The sequence below is a fragment of the Seriola aureovittata genome, chromosome 23 (assembly GCF_021018895.1).
Source record: "Seriola aureovittata isolate HTS-2021-v1 ecotype China chromosome 23, ASM2101889v1, whole genome shotgun sequence".
NCBI lineage: Eukaryota > Metazoa > Chordata > Actinopteri > Carangiformes > Carangidae > Seriola > Seriola aureovittata.
In genome coordinates, this window is record NC_079386.1 from 11,109,997 (window position 1) to 11,130,781 (window position 20,785).

The 20,785-nt window shown below is 43.2% G+C and overlaps 1 protein-coding gene across 1 annotated transcript in view; it reads left to right on the forward strand.

The window, feature by feature from the left end:
* Window positions 1-20,785, forward strand: part of si:ch73-335l21.1 (insulin receptor substrate 1-B) — a 49,382-nt gene extending 28,597 nt beyond the window's left edge. The window contains exon 4 of the mRNA XM_056369817.1: window positions 17,615-20,785. Coding sequence (XP_056225792.1) covers window positions 17,615-17,622 — 8 coding nt within the window. The 3' untranslated portion in view covers window positions 17,623-20,785. The remainder of the gene's footprint in view (window positions 1-17,614) is intronic.

Below are 20,785 nucleotides of genomic sequence, written 5' to 3' on the forward strand. Positions count from 1 at the left end.
TCCTGTTTTTTCTTCTTTCTCCTTGTGGACTCTTTGTTTGCTCTCTTCTATTTTTTTAAAAATTATTATTATTTTCACATCAGGCTTTCTCATAATCATGTTCCGCAGATTAAGGAGCTTTCAGCTGGGGCATGTGAGAGATGTTTGTGCTTGAATGAATGAATTAATGCACCTCTTGTACTGTGCATTTGGGAGCGTGGCCATCCATCAGATAGAATATACACTACATGATTTGATTTACTTAGATCGGAGGAAAGATTGCAGAAACTTGCAGAGCATGTCTGCATTAAGAAGTCGCTGCCAAACAGCCTGTTTTTTTTTTTCTAAGTTGGCGCCTTCACTGGCCAAGTTAAGGTGAGGCACCTGCTGAAGCAGATTGTGTTTGTGTGAATGTCTGAATATAACTCCTATTAATATTACTGCAGTATGTTACATAATACGTACTTGATATGCATGGCTCATGTTTGCATGCTTGTTCGAGTGCATTTGGGTGCTGAAGCTGGAGCCAGCAACTAGATAGCTTAGCTTAGCATAAAGACTGGAAACAGGTGGAAAGAGCTAGCCTGGCTCTGTCCAAATGAAACAGAATCTGCCTACCAGCACCTCTAAAGCTCACTGATGAACATATCTGCTTGTGTTTTCCATTAAAACAACAAAAAACAAACCTGGCTCCACTGGGTGTTACTGTGTTAATTCCCTTGGCTGGCTAGCTGTTGTCAGTCTTTATGCTAAGCTAAGCTAACCTGTTGCTGGCTCCAGCTTCATGTTGAGCAGACAAACGGAGGAGAATTGATCTGCTCATCTATCTCTCTGCAGGAAAGCGAATTTACCAAAATGTTGCACCATTCTTTAAAGATCAGTCAATTAATTGATCAATTCAAAACAAATCTACAATTTTGTCAAGGGATTTCATCTTTTCATACATTTAAAAGGAAAGAAATGACAATTTCCACTTCAATCTCTGCTGCTTTTCTCTAGTTTTTAGTTTCTAGTCTGTAGTTTCTTTTTTTTTTTTGCAAACAAAATCCCCTTACCTGCACCCCTCGATATTTTGGGTTTGGGACTGGTGTAATAAAACAAGCCGCTTGAAAATGTTACACAGAGCTGTGGCAAATTCTTATAGATTATTATAAATTTTCTTTACTATTTTCTGATATTATAGACTGGAGAATCAAACAAGCAACAGAAATACTTCTTAGTTGAAACCAGTCTTTGAGGTTTTTTAAGGTTACATTGACATGTGTGTTCCTTTACTCTGAGTGTCCTCTGTGTATGTACATGCCTTTGAGTGTGTATGTATGTGTGTGTATGTATGTGTGTGTGCGTGTGTGTGTTTGCTTGGCAGCGTGCCAGCTCCCTGTATGAGCGTGATCCTGGCTACAGAGCGCTGATTGTGCGCTGTGGTATGGGATGTATGCTGGGCCCAGAGAGCGTCGGGTGCTGCCTAAAAGAACGGAGCAGCCACCCACCAACCCACTGGGGTTACTGAGTGCACAGGAGGAGGAGGAGGAGGAGGAGTAGGAGGGAGTGTTTCCCTCCTTTCACACACACACACACACACACACACACACACACACACACACTCCTTATTATTTGTCTCCCTCCCTTCTCACACTCTCTCCCAGGAAAACGTTTGAGCTTCTCTTTCTGCCGAGTTTTCTGCGTTCTTCTCACTCTGAGTCTCTTTTTTTCCCTCTGTCTGTCTCCTCCTGCCATATAAATTTCTTTTTTTCCCTACACACACAAACACACCAACACATACACACACACACACACACACACACACACACACACACACACACACACACACACCAACACACACATACACACACGTCTCTCCTCTGTCTCAGGTGATTGTCTTGATGTCAGCACCACCACAGTGTTTCTCCCCATGTCTCCACCATGGTGTGTGTGTGTGTGTGTGTGTGTGTGTGTGTGTGTGTGTGTGTGTGTGTCTCATTGGATCCAGGGCCATGGCATCACTCGGCTCCTTCTCTAACTGGGTTCGTCTGTAAAGAGCTTAGTGCCGGTGGGCGTTGGAGAGCACTAAGCTGATTACCGACTACTAACGAGACACTTCTCACATGGAGTCCCTGTGTGTGTGTGTGTGTGTGTGTGTGTGTGTGTGTGTGTGTGTGTATACTTCTGTCTGGCTGTATTATTGTTTGTTTATGTGGCCATGTGTGGTTTTAGCACATGTGGGGGTGTGTGTGTGTGTGTGTGTGTGTTACGTCCTGAGCTGTGCTGAGGCTGGATGGATCAGGTGGAGGAGGCTCAGGGGATGAGAGGAGGTCAGAGTTGATCTCGGGGTCAGCTGAAGTGCTGACGGTGACAACAGGGTGAGACTCCAGTTAAGACTCCTGCAGCGGGGGTCAAGTTATTCTCAGAGGAGCCGCCGCTCGGGTTTTGCCGGTGAAGCCTTGATCTGACCAGACTGTTTGAATTGGGCCCAATTAAGCCACTTTGGACCAGAGTAACTGCTGACTGAGAGGTGGTCATGTGCTGCTTGAATATTTTATTCAAATACTTTCATGTAACTGCCCATGAACTTTATTTAGTTATGTGCTGTTTTTATTATTATGGTATTATTAGTATGTTGTTCATGGCTTCTGGCCCATTACACTGCAGCTGTGTGCGCCTGCAGAGCTCCCCCACACTGATCTCCCTCAACAGCCAACTTTCACATTTGACCTAAAACACCCACATTTTGGTGTCATTTATAATCCTCTGTGATGTGGAAACATCAGATTTGCACACAGTCAAAGTTATTTGTCACAGGTTATAATTTAGTAATAAGATTTTAGCTGCGTTTTCAGCCAAAGTGTTGATTCATCTTTTGTAATTCTACTGCTCACAGTTATTCATTTACAAGGCTTTTATGTGCCAGTACATGAGGTTTATTTCTTAAAAATAAAGTTGTCAAGATGCCAGTTAACACTGGGCCTGCTGTGGGGGAAATTGTATGTAAGAGTATCTAAAGAAAATTGGACCAATTTAACCCACGATAAACAAGCCAAATACTGAAAGGCCCTGCACACCACCACAGGTGTTTTCAATAACTCCCTGATTAGAATTGTGTAATGTCACCAAACTCTATAGGCGAATAAGAATGATGAGAGTGAAAGTCGTCCCGCCCCTAACGAGTGTAACAAACCTGAAGGTGAGGGTGATGTCAGTCGAGCTCAGTTTGCAGCCGCCCACACTGTCCTGGGACGACGTCTCATCAGGCAACAGGTGAGAACACCTGAGTGGGCGGAGCACGACTGTGTTTAAACATAATCACCTGTCATTAATAACCGCAAATTGTTCAGTGATAACAGCCACACTGTCGTTTTCCACTCACAGCCAAGGCTAACAATATAGACATTAACATATATGATACAGTATCTGACTGATGCTGCGCCCAGAAAGAGACTCTGTCCTTCAGCCGCTTGAGCCAAGGTTAGCATCCAGCATTTCAGAACATTAAAGGTTCAGGTTTCATTTTAAAAACGGTGATGTAAGATTTTTTTTTTTTATAAAAACTGCTCATATCTGCCATTTGTTGGTCATTAACACTCCAGAACCAGCTAGCTAGCTGCTAATAGCTTCTGAACACGATGCGTTTGCTGACACTGAGTTGGTCTCTTTGAACCGTAAATACGCAGAATAATGTCTCATGTTGTTTCTTTTCATCTTCGCGGCACCGCAGAAGTTTAACTTTGACTACAACTAATGGATACAGCTTGGAAGACAGCAGAGCTCCATTTTAACTTTACTGTTAATTAATGTTAACGAGCTACAGGTGATTACATTTGCTGCAAATTCAGCTCACAAAATCCAGCTTAAACCTTAAGACCTTGTTAAGATGACAGTAAAAAAAAAAAAAAAAAAAACAGTATCCAGGTTTTCAGAACAGCTGACTTTTACTGAGAGTAAAACCAGAAGGGGTTTGCTTGCAGATGTTCATAATTACCTGTCTTGGTGGTTGAAGGTCAGAGAGGTTGAAGGTTTTACGACGGCAATAACCTAGAGTCAAAATGCAGTTCCTTCATGCTTTAAAACAAATATCAAGTACGAGGGGAAGATGCAAATTGTTTTTATTATTTTTAGCCTCATCCGGTCGACCCTGCAGTGTAGAGTCTGGGAGGTTTTGCAGAAACCGAGTTTGGAAATTGGGTGTTTCGAATTACTAACAAAGAGCGGAGGATCATGGGACCAGTCAGGCCATCTTTCAACTTCGTACAGATTGCTCAACTCCTTCTGCCCGGAGGGAAACTATAGGCTAAACACACACACAGCCCGTATTTCAGTTACCTAATCCTGACGCACAGATCAGGGTTCACGTTCTCTGCAGGCCTGTTCACATCGGTGAAGAGTCAAAAATCAGATTTAATTTCAGAGAATCAAAAGAACATTTTCCAATCTGGACACATGGACAGAGAGCTTTTAGATTGTTCCCCTAACACACACACACACACACACACACACACACACACACACACACACACACACACACACAAACACACACTTCATCTGGTCATTTACATGCAACTATGAACCAAACTCAGCATGCACCCACTGACCCAGCCCCCCCCCCCCAACCCTGAACATTTTCCCCGCTCAAGATCATTGAAATCGTCTATAAGGTGATTGAGAGAAAGAACAAACAGTCCCTCAACCCGCCTTATGTAACTCATCAGTGCAGATCGAATGAAGGAGTGTTTGCTCACCGCTGCCATTATTGGCCGGAGAACGGTCGTTAACCTTTAGAGTGCTGCCTCACCTCCACGTCACCTCGGCGTCAGCGCCGTAACCGGGACTCAGTGGTAGAACTAACAGCTTCCTGTGCTCTGCACAGTTTTATTTATTAAATTACACAAATTGCCGTGGGGCACTGTGTGTGTGTGTGTGTGTGTGTGTGTGTGGGGGGGTGTGTGTGGGTGTGTGTGTGGTGTGTGTGTGTGTGGGGGGGGGGGGGGGGTGTGGGGGGGGGGTGTGTGTGTGTGTGTGTGTGTGTGTGTGTGTGTGTGTAAGCGTGTAAGCACATGGATTTTCTGACTGGACGTAGTGTTCTTGAGATGTTGAAGTTAAAATGATTTCCTGCACAGGGAGACAAGTCTGTGCTTTGCAGTGCAGAACCATGTAATCAATAGTTGCTTGATTAATATATTATCATAAGTTATTAAGTATTTAAGTAATATATAAAGAGCAAATTTAGTTTGCTGCTTCAAATATGAGAATATAGAGTATGTCTTTTGTTTTTTGACTGTTGGTTGGAAAAAGCGAGAAATTCCTAACAAATCTGTGCTGATGCTTTTTAATAGCGCTGACTAAAGACTGAATAAATACTCCAAAAAATGATTGACGAATTAATTACAGTTGCTTTTCATTCTAACGCGGCGTATTTGCAATTTACAGTAATGACAGTAGCAGGTTTATCAGGTAGGGTGTCTCATGCCGTGCACAGCGTTTACGCCTCGTAATGATTGCTAAGGTATGATTGGACAGGTTTCCGTTGGCAGTGAGAGCTTTTTCTTGGACTTGGATCGTGCATGAAATCCAATAATCATTTATTGGTGTAAATGCAGGAGTTGTGTCTCACCAGAATCTTCTCATCTGTTTTGACTTTGGCAGGAATTTCAGCAATTGAATTCAACAATACATCATCAGCACATATGTCCATATAGAACGGACGAAACAAACAGAAACAAATTATAGCGTGAACCTGGGTCTCGTGAGTTAATGGTCGGATGAGATGGATGCGCACGCTCCACTTGGTCTTGCTGCAAACATGAAGCAGGAATGCCGCAGCAGAGATTAGCATTGCATCCTGATCAGCTGATGATCAAACCCTTTGCAGGTAGTGCAGGTGGAGGACGAGTCGTAGTAAAGATGCACAGAACGGGTAAATACCAGTAAAGAGTAAAGCATATTTATGCTTTGTCACTGGTTATATTAAGTCATCATTAAGGCCCAGTTTGAATTCCATCTCAGGATAACTTTCAGGTGCTGGTGCCAAGGAAACACATTCTCATTTGCCAAAGTCATCATGTTTTGCCAGAACTTGTTTTCTTGCCACTCTGCGGACATGTTCCATGTGCCTTCTCGTGTGCCAAATGTTAATGATTTGGAAACCACATCGGGAAACAAATGGCACCCGTAAGGTTCCTAAGGGTTATTGTCTGCACGTATGCTCGTATTTGTCAGCCACGTGTTTACAGGTGTGTTTTGGAGAGTGCGGCGTAGTGCGCGTTTGTCTGCAGTGTGGACTCTTGTCGAAGTGTGTGCTGCTGGCTGTGTTGCCTATGTGGCGTTCGTGGGCATCTAAAACGTCTGTATCTTTTCATGCCTCACAGAAACTCGGTGTTCTGTTTCTGTTTCCCAGACAGACACCATCTCGGGAATCTACAATTAAACCCCCCTCCCACCCCACTACACCTCTTCACAGCTGCTAACACAATGTTCTTCTCCGCTTCAGGCGTCATGGCTCCTAACCGGTGCATTAAAAGCCTCGAATCGGCAGCAGAGAGGAAATGACATGTGCTCAACTCGCCTGTTTACTCATTAGTCATACCTGGTCAAGAACAAACAAGTAGAAATTGCATGTGGATGAGACGGAGGGTCGGGAGGGTGTTAGGAAAGTGGATGAGCGAGGGATGATTGAGAGGTGGCACACGCTCTTTATGTTTACTGTTTATGTTCCTGCTGAATTTCATTTGCCATTAATGAAATTGTTTTTTATTCATGACCAGTTGTCATCCAGGGGGGAGCTGAAAGAAACGTGACATGAGTTTTGTGCTTGCGCATGAACGACCGGGCGATTTGCGTCCGTAGTGTGTGTGTAAGCCCAGCCGTCATCAACACGTGTGTCTGGGCGGCGTGGTGACAGCGTGTTCCTTTCCGCTGCGAGCTGGTGATTGTGGAGCTGAAGGCTGTTCGGAGTCCAGCAGAATCTGAATATGAATCATGAGCTGCTGTCGACAACAACACACACACACACACACACACACACACACACACACACACACACACACACACACACAGGGAGAGAGCTAGTGGTCGGGCGTGCGTCATCACGCTGCTCATTTATATGATGTGGGGACTTCATGTCCGCAGGGATATTATTGATACGTGTGTGTGTGAGAGAAAGAGGATGGTTATGGTTAAAAAAAAATATCACCTTGCTGTACTTAAGGTGTCTTTTGTATAATGTGTGTGTTTGGACAAGAAACACAAACACACTCTCACACACACACACACACACACACACACACACACACACACGCACAGAGCAGATGAACAGTCATAAGCTGTAGTAATATGCTTGTGCAACCTTGGCCCAGCCAGCCACCATTGTCGCCTTGCTGCCCAGCTCACACACACATACACACACACACACACACACAAATACTCATTTCCAAACTGCTTGCGGTTCATTGACTCATACATTACACACATGACCAGCGTGCCCTGCAGAACTGCCGTGTTACACAGGCACCCATGTCTCCATTTATGTTGCTTTAACTGCTGTTTCTTTTCTTTTCTTCTCTTGTTTCCAGTCGTCTCTATTCTCGTCCAGCTAAAACTAACCACATGAACAAAGGACCACACCAGCAGTTTGGCCTTTTTTTTTTTTTTTTTTTGCCTATTTACTACAAATTTAACTTGCATCACTGCTAACCGACGGTGCGAACCATGCTTGTGTGTTTTAGGTATTTGGATCTTTCTTCACGCCATTCCAGGCATCCACTGATTTCCACTCATTTCCATACAAGAGGAAAATCTATTAGCCAACAATCCAATTTAATCCAATGTCCAAGTTACATAATCTTTGAACTCCAGATTGATTTGAAACATCTGCACTGCATTACCATGCTGCGATATCACAAGTTTGACTTCTGTACTGTCTGGGATTGAATGGAAACCAATGGCTACCTGAAACAGTAGGAAAATTGGCTCCGTGCTCCACGTTGGATCTGAAATGAAATGACTAAGAGGGTTTTGTGGGGACTTTCAGGTTTAATTTTAGGGTGTTTATATCCATTTTGGTTTAACAGTGTAGCAGTGTAGAAGCCCTGTCATTTTCTTGATGCGATGTTCAAATATGGCACAAACAGCACCTACAGCACACCGTCCATCTGAAGTGCTGCAGACGTGAACTCCCTCAAACAAGCATTAAAAGTTGCACTAATTGATTTCTTTGGCTACCCGGGGAATTAGGGGATCCAAAGCAAGCTAATAAACGCACAGTACTGTCATATTATCACCTTATAAATTTCTTTTAGGCAAACAGTTGCCTGTTTACACATCCAGCAGACATAGTGTGTCGTGTTTCTGCACATCTAATGTATTAAAGTCCAACATTCACTCTCCTTTAAGCTCGTATTTGCTGGATGTAGAGTTTCTCTCTGACCCTGTCACGTAACATCGAGTCCGTGTTGATACAAAAATATTGATTATCATAGTTTTAAAAGTGGAAGTCGTAGTTATTTCAATTCACATCCAATCTGCTGGAGCAGAAAATGTGTCATTGTCCAAATTCTTTTCGAACGGCACCGCTGGTTCAGAAAGTCCTGTATTAGCAAGTGCAATGCAAACATCAAACTAAAAGTGCTAAACGCTGTGGACAGAGGAGCGATAGAGCGGGGCGAAGAGGCTAAAAGCAGCAAGAAAAGAAAAGATTCTTTTACTTTTTTTTTTTTTTTCCTCCTGTGCAGACGAGGAGAAGGCGAGAAGCGTTGCTAGCGGAGCCTCTAGAAGGTCCGTAAATAAATATTTGCGGTGCACGCTGGCCAAGTCTGGCTGTCTACCCACAGTCAGACACACACCGACTCCTGTGCGCGCACATACAGACACTCATCCACACCTACACTCGCACACATACACCTATACAGTCATTCTGGTTATTCCCCCTATACGCAGACGAGCCCTGCTGCCCTTAATAAAATAGCATGTAGAAACTTAATACCAGTGGGGTAGTTTTTCCTCTGTGTGTGTGTGTGTGTGTGTTTGCGCTGTTGCGGTGTGAAGGGGCAGGGGTATCTCTATTAATAATTACACAATTCATCATCATACTGGAGCAGAGGCCATCAGCTGGCACGTGGACACACACACACACACACACAGACGCTGTGAAACACTGATCGGCATCGGTTTCCAAACACACGGGACAGGATCCACAACGCAATCCAGATTCCACTCTGTCAGCCCCCCGTCGTCATTTTAATGATCCAAAGGTTTGTCAGTTGTTCTGTCTGACGCTGCAGAACGCTGGGAGACAGTGAAACTCAGGCTGAATTTGGTTTGGTAGGTGAGTGAGGTACACAGCAGGAAAAGGAAGCTTTGAATTGGTCTTTTTTAATGAGTATTATTAACTGAGCTGATGTAAGCATGAAGCAGGTCTGACTCTGTGTGGAGCTCTATGCTGTTGTAGATCACCTGTAGATGTGATAGTAGTTCATTTGTTCTAGTTTTTTCCCCCATATCTAATTGGATTACAGGGTTTGGTTCACTTTTGATTAAAAACTAACAAAATGATTCATTAAACCTGCATTGACAGATTTCTACTCGGGACCAGTGCAAACACCACACTGACATATTATCATATTATAAGTCCAGACATAAAGCAACAGGAGCAATTGTTTGTATTCATTTATTGGCAGCCTGATGAATGTGAATGTTCACGCTCCTTTGAGCTCTGGTTTGGTTTCCTCCACCTCTTCTGGGAAATATCTGGCCTGTTGGTACCTGTGTCAGTTTGCGGTGTGATGCTGGACAGGTAGCGCAAAGTGTGTTGTCGCCTGCGGGCTGGAAACCAGTTTGAGTAGAGCAGTGAGCTAAAGCATCAAAGCTGCGGCGTCGGAAAATCAAAACGATGAGCTGAAAATCAGCAGATTTTGGCGACACCTTTCATGTTACACGTACTTATCTGATTCATCCGTTGATATAAAAATATTGATTATTGAAGTTTCAAGGTTTTCTTTATATGTGTGAAAATGTCTGTGTGATGTAATGTATAGCAGTTCATTTCCTCAAATATCAATTGCTGGTTTTATATGTAATTTTTCATGCATTTGCTCTATTGTAATATATATTAACGTCTAGACATATTTAGTATTAAACAAGGGGGGGGGGGTGTATCAGGAATTTTCCAAGAGGGAAACCATGCATCACATTTCAATCCCAGAAAACTGGGCAGCAGCTGAACCAACTGAGAATCATGTCAGTCTCACCTTCTGCTGGGAAACGTTTACCTTCCCATTTAAAAGCTTCGACTTTCAGAAGGTCTGATAAGATACCTGACGGGAGTGATGCACACAAAACAAGGCAATTATCCTGCTGACTGCTCTCTGAATTATGCCGGTCTGACACAGCGCCGAGTGAAGCAAGACGAGACACAAATGTCTCAACAGCAGCTCCGTCGCTGCCTTTTCTTAAAGATGGTGCAACAGCGTCTTGTGTTTCACTTCAGTTGTCGGCCCACGTCAGAGAGCCGGAGCAAGCTGGCCACTGACATGCTGGGAAAAGCCGTACTAAGAAGTGAGGAGCCCACCTGCTTTTGCGATCACTCCATATATCACTCAAGATGCCGCCTCCAAGTGTGTGTGCTTGTGTGTGTGTGTGTGTGTGTGTGTGTGTGTGTGTGTGTGTGTGTGTGTGTGTGTGTGTGTGTGTGGGTGTTGAGGGGGGGGACCGTTCACATTGGCAGAAAGTGGCAGAACTGGTGGAGTGACACGACGCACACAGAGACGGAGAGAAACTGGTGGTCCGAGTCAGCAAACAGTGAAAATGTGAGTGAGTGTTGAGGGAGAGACGGAGAGTGAATGAGATAACACTCCCCAAAACCCTTTAGTCCCGTTGGCTTTCGCTCCGTGTGTTCTGTCCAGGGACAGGACGTCCCATGTCAGATTTCAGCTCAGATGCCAGTTTCTGTTACACAAGGACAACCACATTTTAAACGCTGCGTTTACGGCCACTGAAGGAAGTTTCTGCTCGAATTAGGTTCAACTTTTACACGATTGAGTGTTTTTAAGTAGTTTGCTCCAAGATTAAAATATCTCTTCTCTTCCATTGAAGTACATGTTTGAATTTTGGACTTAAGAGTTGAATCATTTACACCGGATTTTTGCCGCATGTTTTCTCAGCAGTTTAAAACAAATTTTAACTGACACAGTCTCTATTTTGGATTAAACTGTCACTGAAGAGCCATACAAGGATATAAAAAGTAAAGCTGCGGCTAACAATGGTTTCCGTTACCGATTAATTTGCAGCTAACTTTTCATTAAGACTATAAAATGACAGAAAGCGGTTAAAAATAGACCGACATAGTTTCCCAGAACCCAAGCTGACATGTTCAAATGTCTTGTTTTGTCCAACCAACTAGTCGGGACCAGAGAAAAACAGCAAATACTCGAGCTTTGACAAGCTGAAACTTGAGAATGTTCTGTGTTTCTGCTTGATGAATAGTAAGCACTTAAATTTATGATGATCAACTTACCGACTGATGATAGAAACTGTTGGAACAATACGTGCAGACAGCACAAATTTGCTCTGAACTTGACTGCACTCTGTAAACTGCCCATATTGCAAGAGTGGGAACATTTTCTAAAGCATTCAGGTGCACACACACACACACACACACACACACACACACTGTAGAGTTCAGCCAACTCAAGCAGAGCAACCAAGCTCAAGCTTCTTTTAATATTTTTCTAAATTGCAAAAGTCTTTGTCTTCTGTCATTAACAACCCGTTGACAGTCAAATATAAAGGCCAACATGGTTGCCCAGGGTCCTGGCAGGATAATGTCTGCAAAGTGGAAGTTCAGATATTGTTCAAGGATGATCTAAATAAGCCTCACATGGGGCAGCGAATGTGGTTCTCCCACCACAAATGTGCTCCCCCCCCTTTTTTTTTTCCCCCACTCAGCACTGCTGCTCTGTCTCTGTCTGTCTCTTCCTGTCCCCACACATTCCAGCTCTTCTGTGTGCCATAACACACCCACTCAGTCTCTCCCACTGTGTCGCTGCATAATGAAAAACTCGCTTCGAGCCCTCATGCCTTGTTTTTTTTTTTTTTCATTTGAATCTTTACAGAATCGCGTCAAAAAAAAAAAAAGAATATAACATAACACATAGAAAATACAGCATTTAAAGAGTTAAAACCATTTAATATGTCATGTAAAAATCGCGTTTGGCCTTTCTCACTCACTTTCTCCACCTCTCTCTCTTCAGATTTCATAACACCTTATCAAAGGCATTTACATATACGTTACACACACACACACACACACACACACACACCTGGATAAATAGATTGTTACATAGCTACATAACTGTTGTTACTGCTGTGGGTGTGATTGTTAGCAGCAGAGTTAAAAGCAGTATTGTGTGTGTGTGTGTGTGTGTGTGTGTGTGTGAGTGAAAGTGCATTAACAGCACACACAGCACTCGTCTTTCAACACACACCCTGCTCTCCACTGCCAACTGCACAGTGTAACCTATGGAAATTTACAGCTGAACATAAGGGGAAAATGTGCTGCGTTCACTGTTCTCATAACGGGGTGTTTTAAAACAATCAAAAGCTTCCAGTAGGATTATTGATCACTCACGTTTAGGTATTTTGTCGTGTGGTTAGCGCCTTCATTTCCAATAAAAGACAACATTATTAAAGTGGTCGTATTCATAAACTGCACACCTGTCAGTCAAGCATGGGAGGCTTTACTGTAACGCCATCTTCCTCGGGTTTCCTTGATGTGTGTTTAGCCCTGGTGGAGATCAATGCTGAGCTCTCCTTGTATTTATTACAAACAAAGTGCTGCTGGTGTTTCTGCAGACACAAAAGCCTTCCTGCGTCCCAGAAGACTTTTCCAGGGAAAGACTCGTCCGCTCTGGACCCGTGAAGGCAGCATAAGAAGAAAATGTTAAAGCTTTCTTTGACTAATTATAGGTTGGGGCAACATTTGCATAGGCATTGGAGAAGCAAAAACACATGAGGAACGCTTTGCGAGTTTGTCTCTTATTATTACTCCTCCTTAGTCGTCCTCCTTCGTGTATGCTCTAGGCTACTCAAACTGCAGCTCATGCATTCCCAATGTGAGAAACCCGAGTGTGAATTAAACTTCTTACCATGGCAGTATTTGTATCACTCTGTAAACACAGAGAGACACTCAAACCAAACTAGTTGAACCCTTCCTCTCCGTCGGTGTCCTTGACAGTCAAAATCAGTGTGAGCACTCGACCCAGATTCTATCATATTTTCCCCCACAGACTTAAAGTGAATATTTGTTTTCCCCGTCACTCAACATGGTTTCTTGCCGGAAGCTGGTGGTGGTGATTGTCGGTCGACAAGAGCTTCGGCCTACGTCTTCAGGGCGGATTGGAGGCTAAAGTGAGTCGCTATCGCAAAGTGACCAGACGTGATCACACGTGATTGTCTTAATGGGTCGGTATGCCTTTAACCAAAGTGCTTGTTGAATGGTTGAACCGTGTATGAAACTCTCCTCTTAGAACAGTTGGAAGGTCTATCCCACAATTTGCATAACTTTCCGAAGCCGACAATCCAGCAATTATGTCCATTTTACTCATCGGTTGGCCCGGTATACAAAGGCGACAAAGTAAGAGTGGCTTAAACATCTTACTTGGGCTCTCATATTCATTTTTAATTCAATTACTTCTTTCATTTTTGTGCGTATAACTCAGTGAAACACTATGAAAGCATTTGAGGAAAGACTGCCGCATTATCCCCATTTGAACGATTGTCATGTCTTGACCCTTCACGTGTGGCCTTTTGGATCAGCTCTACACATTTTTGCCGTCCGACATGTTTACACAACATGTCGTATGTTGAACTTACTTACTTACTTACTCCCACTGGCCCATGGGTGAGCTCGGCTTGATACTTTCGACCAGTGGAACAGTCGTTGATTTTTGCGCAAATGAAAGCGCACGCTTGCTCACAAGCGTAAGGGCGAATGCCACAGGACTCCACTGTAACCGTCGTGAAATCGCGTGGACTACAGCTGCTGCAGCGACCCCCCCCCCCCCGAGAAGAAGCAATTTCCACCGTCTTTACAATCACCTTTGAAGCCGACAGGACGAAAGTGTTTAATACCCACAGATAGGTTTTGGGTGGGGTACCACTCCAACCGAATTGTCATCCAAAGATGTGCCAGGTTCGTGACTAACAAATAAGAACTGTGAAATCGGACACAAACTCTGTGGTCAGACTGCGAACATTATAGCTTCATAACCGGCAGACTTTCTGGCGTCATTGGAAGAAATTAAATGAGGTGACACAGGAGCTATCCTGCTGCCTCCGTCTGCCAGTGTTCATTCCTTGTACTTGCAGCTGTCTTGACGCTGGATTACGGCTCATGTTGCGCCGTTCTACCTCTTACCCACTTGCCCGCTCGCAGGATAGATGATTTAATGGAAGTATAATAACAGTACTGGGGGATTGAAAGAGCTAAGGTCGCTGGCACCAGAAATTGCTGCCATTGTGGAAAAACAGTTTGAGTGGGATTGTGGGGATTTTCACATCCTTATATTAATGTAATTCCTTAATGATTTCCAGGAGAAAGTTCTTTGCTTCCCCTCAGGGTGTAGGTCAAAGGTCGGGGGTTGGCTACACTGTTGAGTTGGAAGGAATTTGGTATCTTGCACAAAGACATCTCCGCAGGTTGGATGCTTGCTGACATGGCGCTGGAACCTAAGTCCTGCATGTGGAGATAAATCCTGCGAACCACAGGATTTTTTATTATTATTTATTTATTTTTTTGCCTGAATCCAAAGCACAGATTGACATATCCAAGGAATTTGCCCTGAGGCTTATGAGATGCTTGTAAAAAGATGAGATGCAGTGATAAACCCAACGGGGATTTCCAGTGATTCTCATTCATCTTTTCAAATGTGAAGTTCATAGAACCTACCATAGGCTCACGCTTGTTGCCCTCATGCTGTTTGGCATCCAATAAATCCAACATTGCTGGTGTTTTTCTGCTGTTTTGTACTCTTTTCTTTTCCTTTCTTCAACCTCTGTTTTCATTTATTGTAACCATATGACGGTCTCTAACAGCTCTAATGTCGATCCGAGCACTTTCCTTATATATAAAACGTGATTTAACCCAAACCGACTGAGTGACCAGTGAACTCAGTGACTCACATCACGTTGCATAGACCGGCTCCGTGTCTTGTGGGAGCTGGGGCAGCATGAAAATGACAGACTGACACACTCGATTTACGACCAGAGAACAGGGTGTCTTTCAATTTTAGGCAGCCCTCGATTGAGACATCACATAGACCCAGACTCTCCTAATTACACACACACACACATGCACACACACACAGGCGGCTAGAGAACAGTTATTGGCTAGACACGGACTGCGGAGGCAGATAGCCTTGTCTAACCTCTTGATTTAAACAGTCTGGGAGAGGAAGGGGAAGAGAAACACACATACACTCACACATTCGCTACCACAGTCATTATTAGATCGATTTTCCCACAGATGGAGAAACGATGCAGGGAAATGAATGAGATCAATAGACAAACCGCCAAGGGAGAGTCAAACCAATGGATGGGGAAGCTCAGGGAAAATAAGAAGGCGCAATATTTGATTTGTGTGACCAGAAGAGGAAACGTTTCCTGTGTAGCTGCATATAAGAGTGTCTGTGTTTGAGGATGAGGCAGTGTACAGTTGTTAGACATGTTTCTGTGTATAATTTTCCATGTCTGTGTTTGGAGAAAGGTCATCATTAAGTGAATGTCATCCACATTATTATGGTATCTTCCTCTGAATTGCTTCGTGTGCCCGGTTTCATGAGAGTTTGCATGTGTGTGTTCATGGCAGTGCACCAGTGCGTGTCCAGCCTGTCTCCTCCGGTCCCTTTGGTTGGCTGGTTTGATTGTTTGTGTTGCTGTTTTTCGAGCTGGATGCCTGAATGAGGGGAGCTGCTCCTCTCCGCTCTTCTCCGCTCTGCTCTGCTTTAGGCCGCCATGGCTTGGCTGGCTGGCGGGCACCGTCTGTGCTGAGGGGGACTAAATATAGCTCACTGCACCAGGAAGAAGACAAACTAGAGAGAGAGGGAGGGGCGTAAATGTAGAGTACCCTCGTGCAATTAGAGAGTCAAGCACTGCTGGGAAATTTTAGGGAAGAGACAGAGGGAACTCTCTCTGAGGCTGTTCTCTTTACGAGCTTTGTGGATTTGTTATTTTGGCTGACGGCTGCCTGAGTGCCTTTGTTGTGAGTCATCACATTTGACAGAAAGTAACCCAGTTTAAAGGGCACTGACTAATCTTTATAGTAGTTATGAGCCTGCTTTCATTGCGAACTCAACCACCCACTATTAAGCATTTTCCATTCACTCTTTAGTTAGAACATTGTTACATACGTGACTTCCACCTGTGTGACAAAGTAATTATGCTGCACGCATTCAACAATACTCATTCAACAATACCTCAATCTGAACAGCAGCATAAGATCGTCATTGGTTTAACACACTATGTGATGACTGCAGTCTTGTAGGTTAATTGCATGCCACACTGGTTTAGACTGGTCTAATAAAATCTGTGTCAGACTGTAGGACATCACTTTGAGGCATGTCAGATTTGCACAGTGTCAGATCAGCCCATGTTTTTATGCATCATTTCATTTCATATTCTGATGAGAATTTGTCCCAGATCAGATTAACTGATCATAGAGAACAAATTCTTGATTTTGACGAGAGACATGTCACACTACAGACAAACTTGTCCCTCCTTCTTCATTCATCTTGTGTTTACTATTGTGTGCAGGTAGATGGGCCTTCTGGAGCATGTCATAGATGTTGTTAAACTAGGTGAGAGAAGGAAAGGAAAATAAAATGGTACACACTAGACATTTTGTTGAGACATTGTGTAGCTGCTGATATTAGCTTATGGCAGCTATATCGTTCATTACGAAAGAGCACCGCCAAGTTTATTTTTCAACTGCAAATTATCCTGTTCAGACACCAACATATAGGGGCCTTGAAACAAACAGATGCTGCACGACGCCATGTGATTCCTCTCTACTCTGGAGCAGAGTTATCATCAAGTCTGCATTCCTGCTAATCCTTTCAACTGTGCAAACAAGGCCGGGACAGAGTCATATGTGTCGGTCAGATGTGACATTTTGAAGCATTACGGTAGTGACATTTTCCTGACGATGCGTACCTGTGTGCTCACATGTCCAGTGTGATGCGAAGGGCTGAAATTGCCAGAAAAACCTGACATGTTTTCTGGATCTCTGGTTTTCCATCACACTGGCGCGCGCACACACACACACACACACACACATGATTCTGTGCCTGCAGCAATAGGTGTCCTCGCTTTCTCTTTCCCCGCTGTTCTTTTTATCACTTTCATCCTGAAAGTCTTTCAGGCGTGTTTGACTGTATTGTATATTCCTGTTGTTTGCTGTAGGGTCACTGTGTTCCAGGGCCGATAAGCAGACACTGATATCTTACATTAGATATTATAATTAACCTGATAAGCAACAGACACTGTATATACATGTCATAATATTTATTTCTTCTTCATATCTGAGTTATCATTTACTCTGTATCTAACCAAACCATTTCCCCTTTCTTTGTGTGTGTCTCTTTTTTTCCTCCAGAGTGCTGATGTCAGTGCGTCGTCCTTTGGGAAACTGAATCTGAATCTGGTACCGCTCAGAGCGCTTCAAAGCCCCGCCTGTTCCTTTTGTGACAACCAATCACATCAAGAGAGCAGCTGCATCGGACACGCCCCTGAAGCACTTTCACAGAGACTGATGGAAAATGGTTCTTTCCTTTTTTTTTTTTTCTTTTTCTTTTTTTTTCTTCCACTTTCATCTTGTTGGTTGTGGAAACCAACGGGGATGTGTGCCAAATGACATTCTTGAAAAGATATTTGCTGCTCTCATTCCTTGAGTGAAAGCCAATCAGAGAAGGGTACAAAAAATGGAGAATGGTGTTTCTTTTTTGTTTTCTTCCAAGTGAAAAACTCTAATCATAAAGAGTACAATGGTGGCTGACTTTTAAGTGTATGAAAAAGAAAATATATAGAACTATATATCTGCTCAAAAAGTGCCTCATTTTCAGACTGTAGCTGTTTTACAAAGAACTTCAACTTAGCCTCGACTAACTGAAGCTTTGGGTTCTTTTTTTTTCGTGCTTAATTTGATGTAGTTACAAAAAAAAATGCAGCAGAGGATATATATAAATGTGGGTAGCACTGGTGTGAGCTTTTGCCGCGTTCAGGTCATATCAGATGGATGGTAGAGATTGGACAGAGTGCTGTGCTAACGACTTGCAAGCGACGAGTTGGTCGTGCGAGGGTTATGCATGGTCAACACTAAACATTAAATTTGGGTTTATTTAACTTGAATGAAGGATTTTGGCTGATGTGAGGTATCTCTTTTCTAGATTATAGGTACTTCTAAGTGCCTGTAAAATCTTAAATTTCCCCATTCACAATTGAAACTTACAAGTTGATGCAAATGATATAATAATAATAAACGATAAATCCGTTATGACATGAACGCGGCATTTTTGCTAACATAAATGATGATAATGGTACTAGCAATCTGCTGGCCTTCTTGTCTACTGTGAGAAATATTAGCATAGCTGCTGTTGACTTACTGCTCGTTATAACTTGCGGATGTCGCTTTTATTCTGTCAATTTCCTTTTTCTTTCCCTCCTAACTTTTAAACAGAGCCATACACCGAAAGTATTAAACACACAAGCCTGAAACAAAAGGCACTTACAGCAGGGGGATACAGTAGCTTGCTAGCTAGCTAAAGCCGGCTAGGTCAGATTAACATATTAGCATTATGCCAGGACGTAAATTCACTGTCCTGCTGACCACAGCTCAGGATGAGACCCCTGATATAGAGCCAAGCAATCCCATTAATGCTATTAGCTCCAGACACTCACTTAATCCCCTTCATCTCAGGATGCTAAATAACATACGGTACATACAGCTAAGGATAGAGACCCTATCAATAGCCATGCTAATGCTAGCTTTGTAGCGGTCAGCACACTGCTTCTAGCGCTGGAAAGGGGGTCAGTTGTTATTTCAATTCTGTCAGTATGAAAACTGCTCATTTGTCCTCACTTATTTTATACATTAAGGTACCAAACATTTTAAGAGGAAAGTTTTTACACTTTTTGATTTTTAAACTGGTTGAATTGAAAGTGCTTTGACCCTAAATCCTTATTTAAGACTCTCTGTTTCTATCTCCTTCCCTCCCTCCTCTATCTCTTTTGCTTAGCTCTTACTTTAATCTCCGCTATGCATCAGCACTTAAGTGCCTGTCTGTCCTATTTGCCTGTCTGTCTCTCTGCCCCGTCTTAGCAGCTAGCACTAATAGGGCTGTCCTAGCAGAATATATCAAGTCTATTTTTGTCTCTATTTTTGTCTCTTTTGGCTGTACAGTTCTCATGAAATTACTTGTTCCTGTTTGTTCGGTGTGACAATGATCTATCAGATGACTTGACTGACAGCCATGGCCCTAATCGGAGGAGTTTTGGACTGTTTCACTTTGTCGGTAACAGAGGACTTTATCATTGCAGGGCCTTCAGTGCCAAATCACAACAACAAGAAAAAAAAAAAAAGGACTAAGCTGTTGTCCTCTCCAACAGCACCTCAAGAAGCAACCTTTTAGCTCTCAAGTCCGGACGTATTGCTTTGTTTTGTTTTAATTATGTAACCTTTTGTGTTCCGCCGTTGTTTTCTTTTGCAGCGGGGGGAGGAACTGTGACATATCTCGCCTCGCAGTCTGCTGATGTGACTCTTGGAGATAAAGGTCATTGTGAAGACTTGCGTATGCTTTAACCTTGAATTTTCCTATGACTTTGACCCGAGCATTATGAAGAAATGCATGAAGAGAAAGAAAAGGCCACCATGAAAAACAGCAACAACAAAATGTCTAAATGTCTGAATACATGTGCATCTATGTAGCTCCAAATTGTACTCATGTGTTTGCCTGCCTGCCTGCCTGCTTTGGGAAGTTCATGAACTTTCTCACTCTGGTCACATGACTGTCGGGGGGCCTAGAGCATAACAATGCAGCTTTATTACGAGCAGATTGGGATCTGTGGTTGGAATTGCCCCTAATAGCAGTTAGAAATGCAGAAGTGGAAAAAAAACAACAATTGGACTTCAAACCATGTTCACCACATAAAGCCAAAATGTTTGCTTTCAAGCAGGCAAACACATGATGATGAGTTAAAATGTTTCTCATGTATTTTGGAGATGTTCTTGTATTGAGACTGAGCAGTTTTCCGCCAAAACAGATATGCTTGAAGGTACTTGTAGTTTAGAAAGAAAGCGCACAGACTTGCTTTCAGTCCTGACTAGCAGACATTATTATCCTGCCATTTAGAGCTCCCTTCCAGCCCTGAGCGTCTCATGAACTTTTCAGTGAACCACGTTTTTACTGTCAAACTGCCTACAGTCTGGAAATTTTCCTTTTTTGCATTGACTGCCCGTAGCGAGGTTCTCGATAGTCACAGCCACATATCGTGAATAAAGTTCCTTCGGGAGAGCTCAGACGAAGGGGGGTTCGACAGTTTAAGTGGCTGCATGATTTCATTCATTGCGTTGTTGAGTGTAGAGATATTCATAAAATGTGCAGGAAAAGTGCTGCTGCTGATCTAAATTGTTTTATCCCTTCCTCCTGTTCCCCTGAGGGATGGTACTGAATGGGAATATTGTGAGATTTGCCATTGATGTAGGCAGTTTTACTTCTGTTGCTTGAGAAAAAAAAAATCTGACTAAAAGGAAAAAAGTCAAACAACAAAA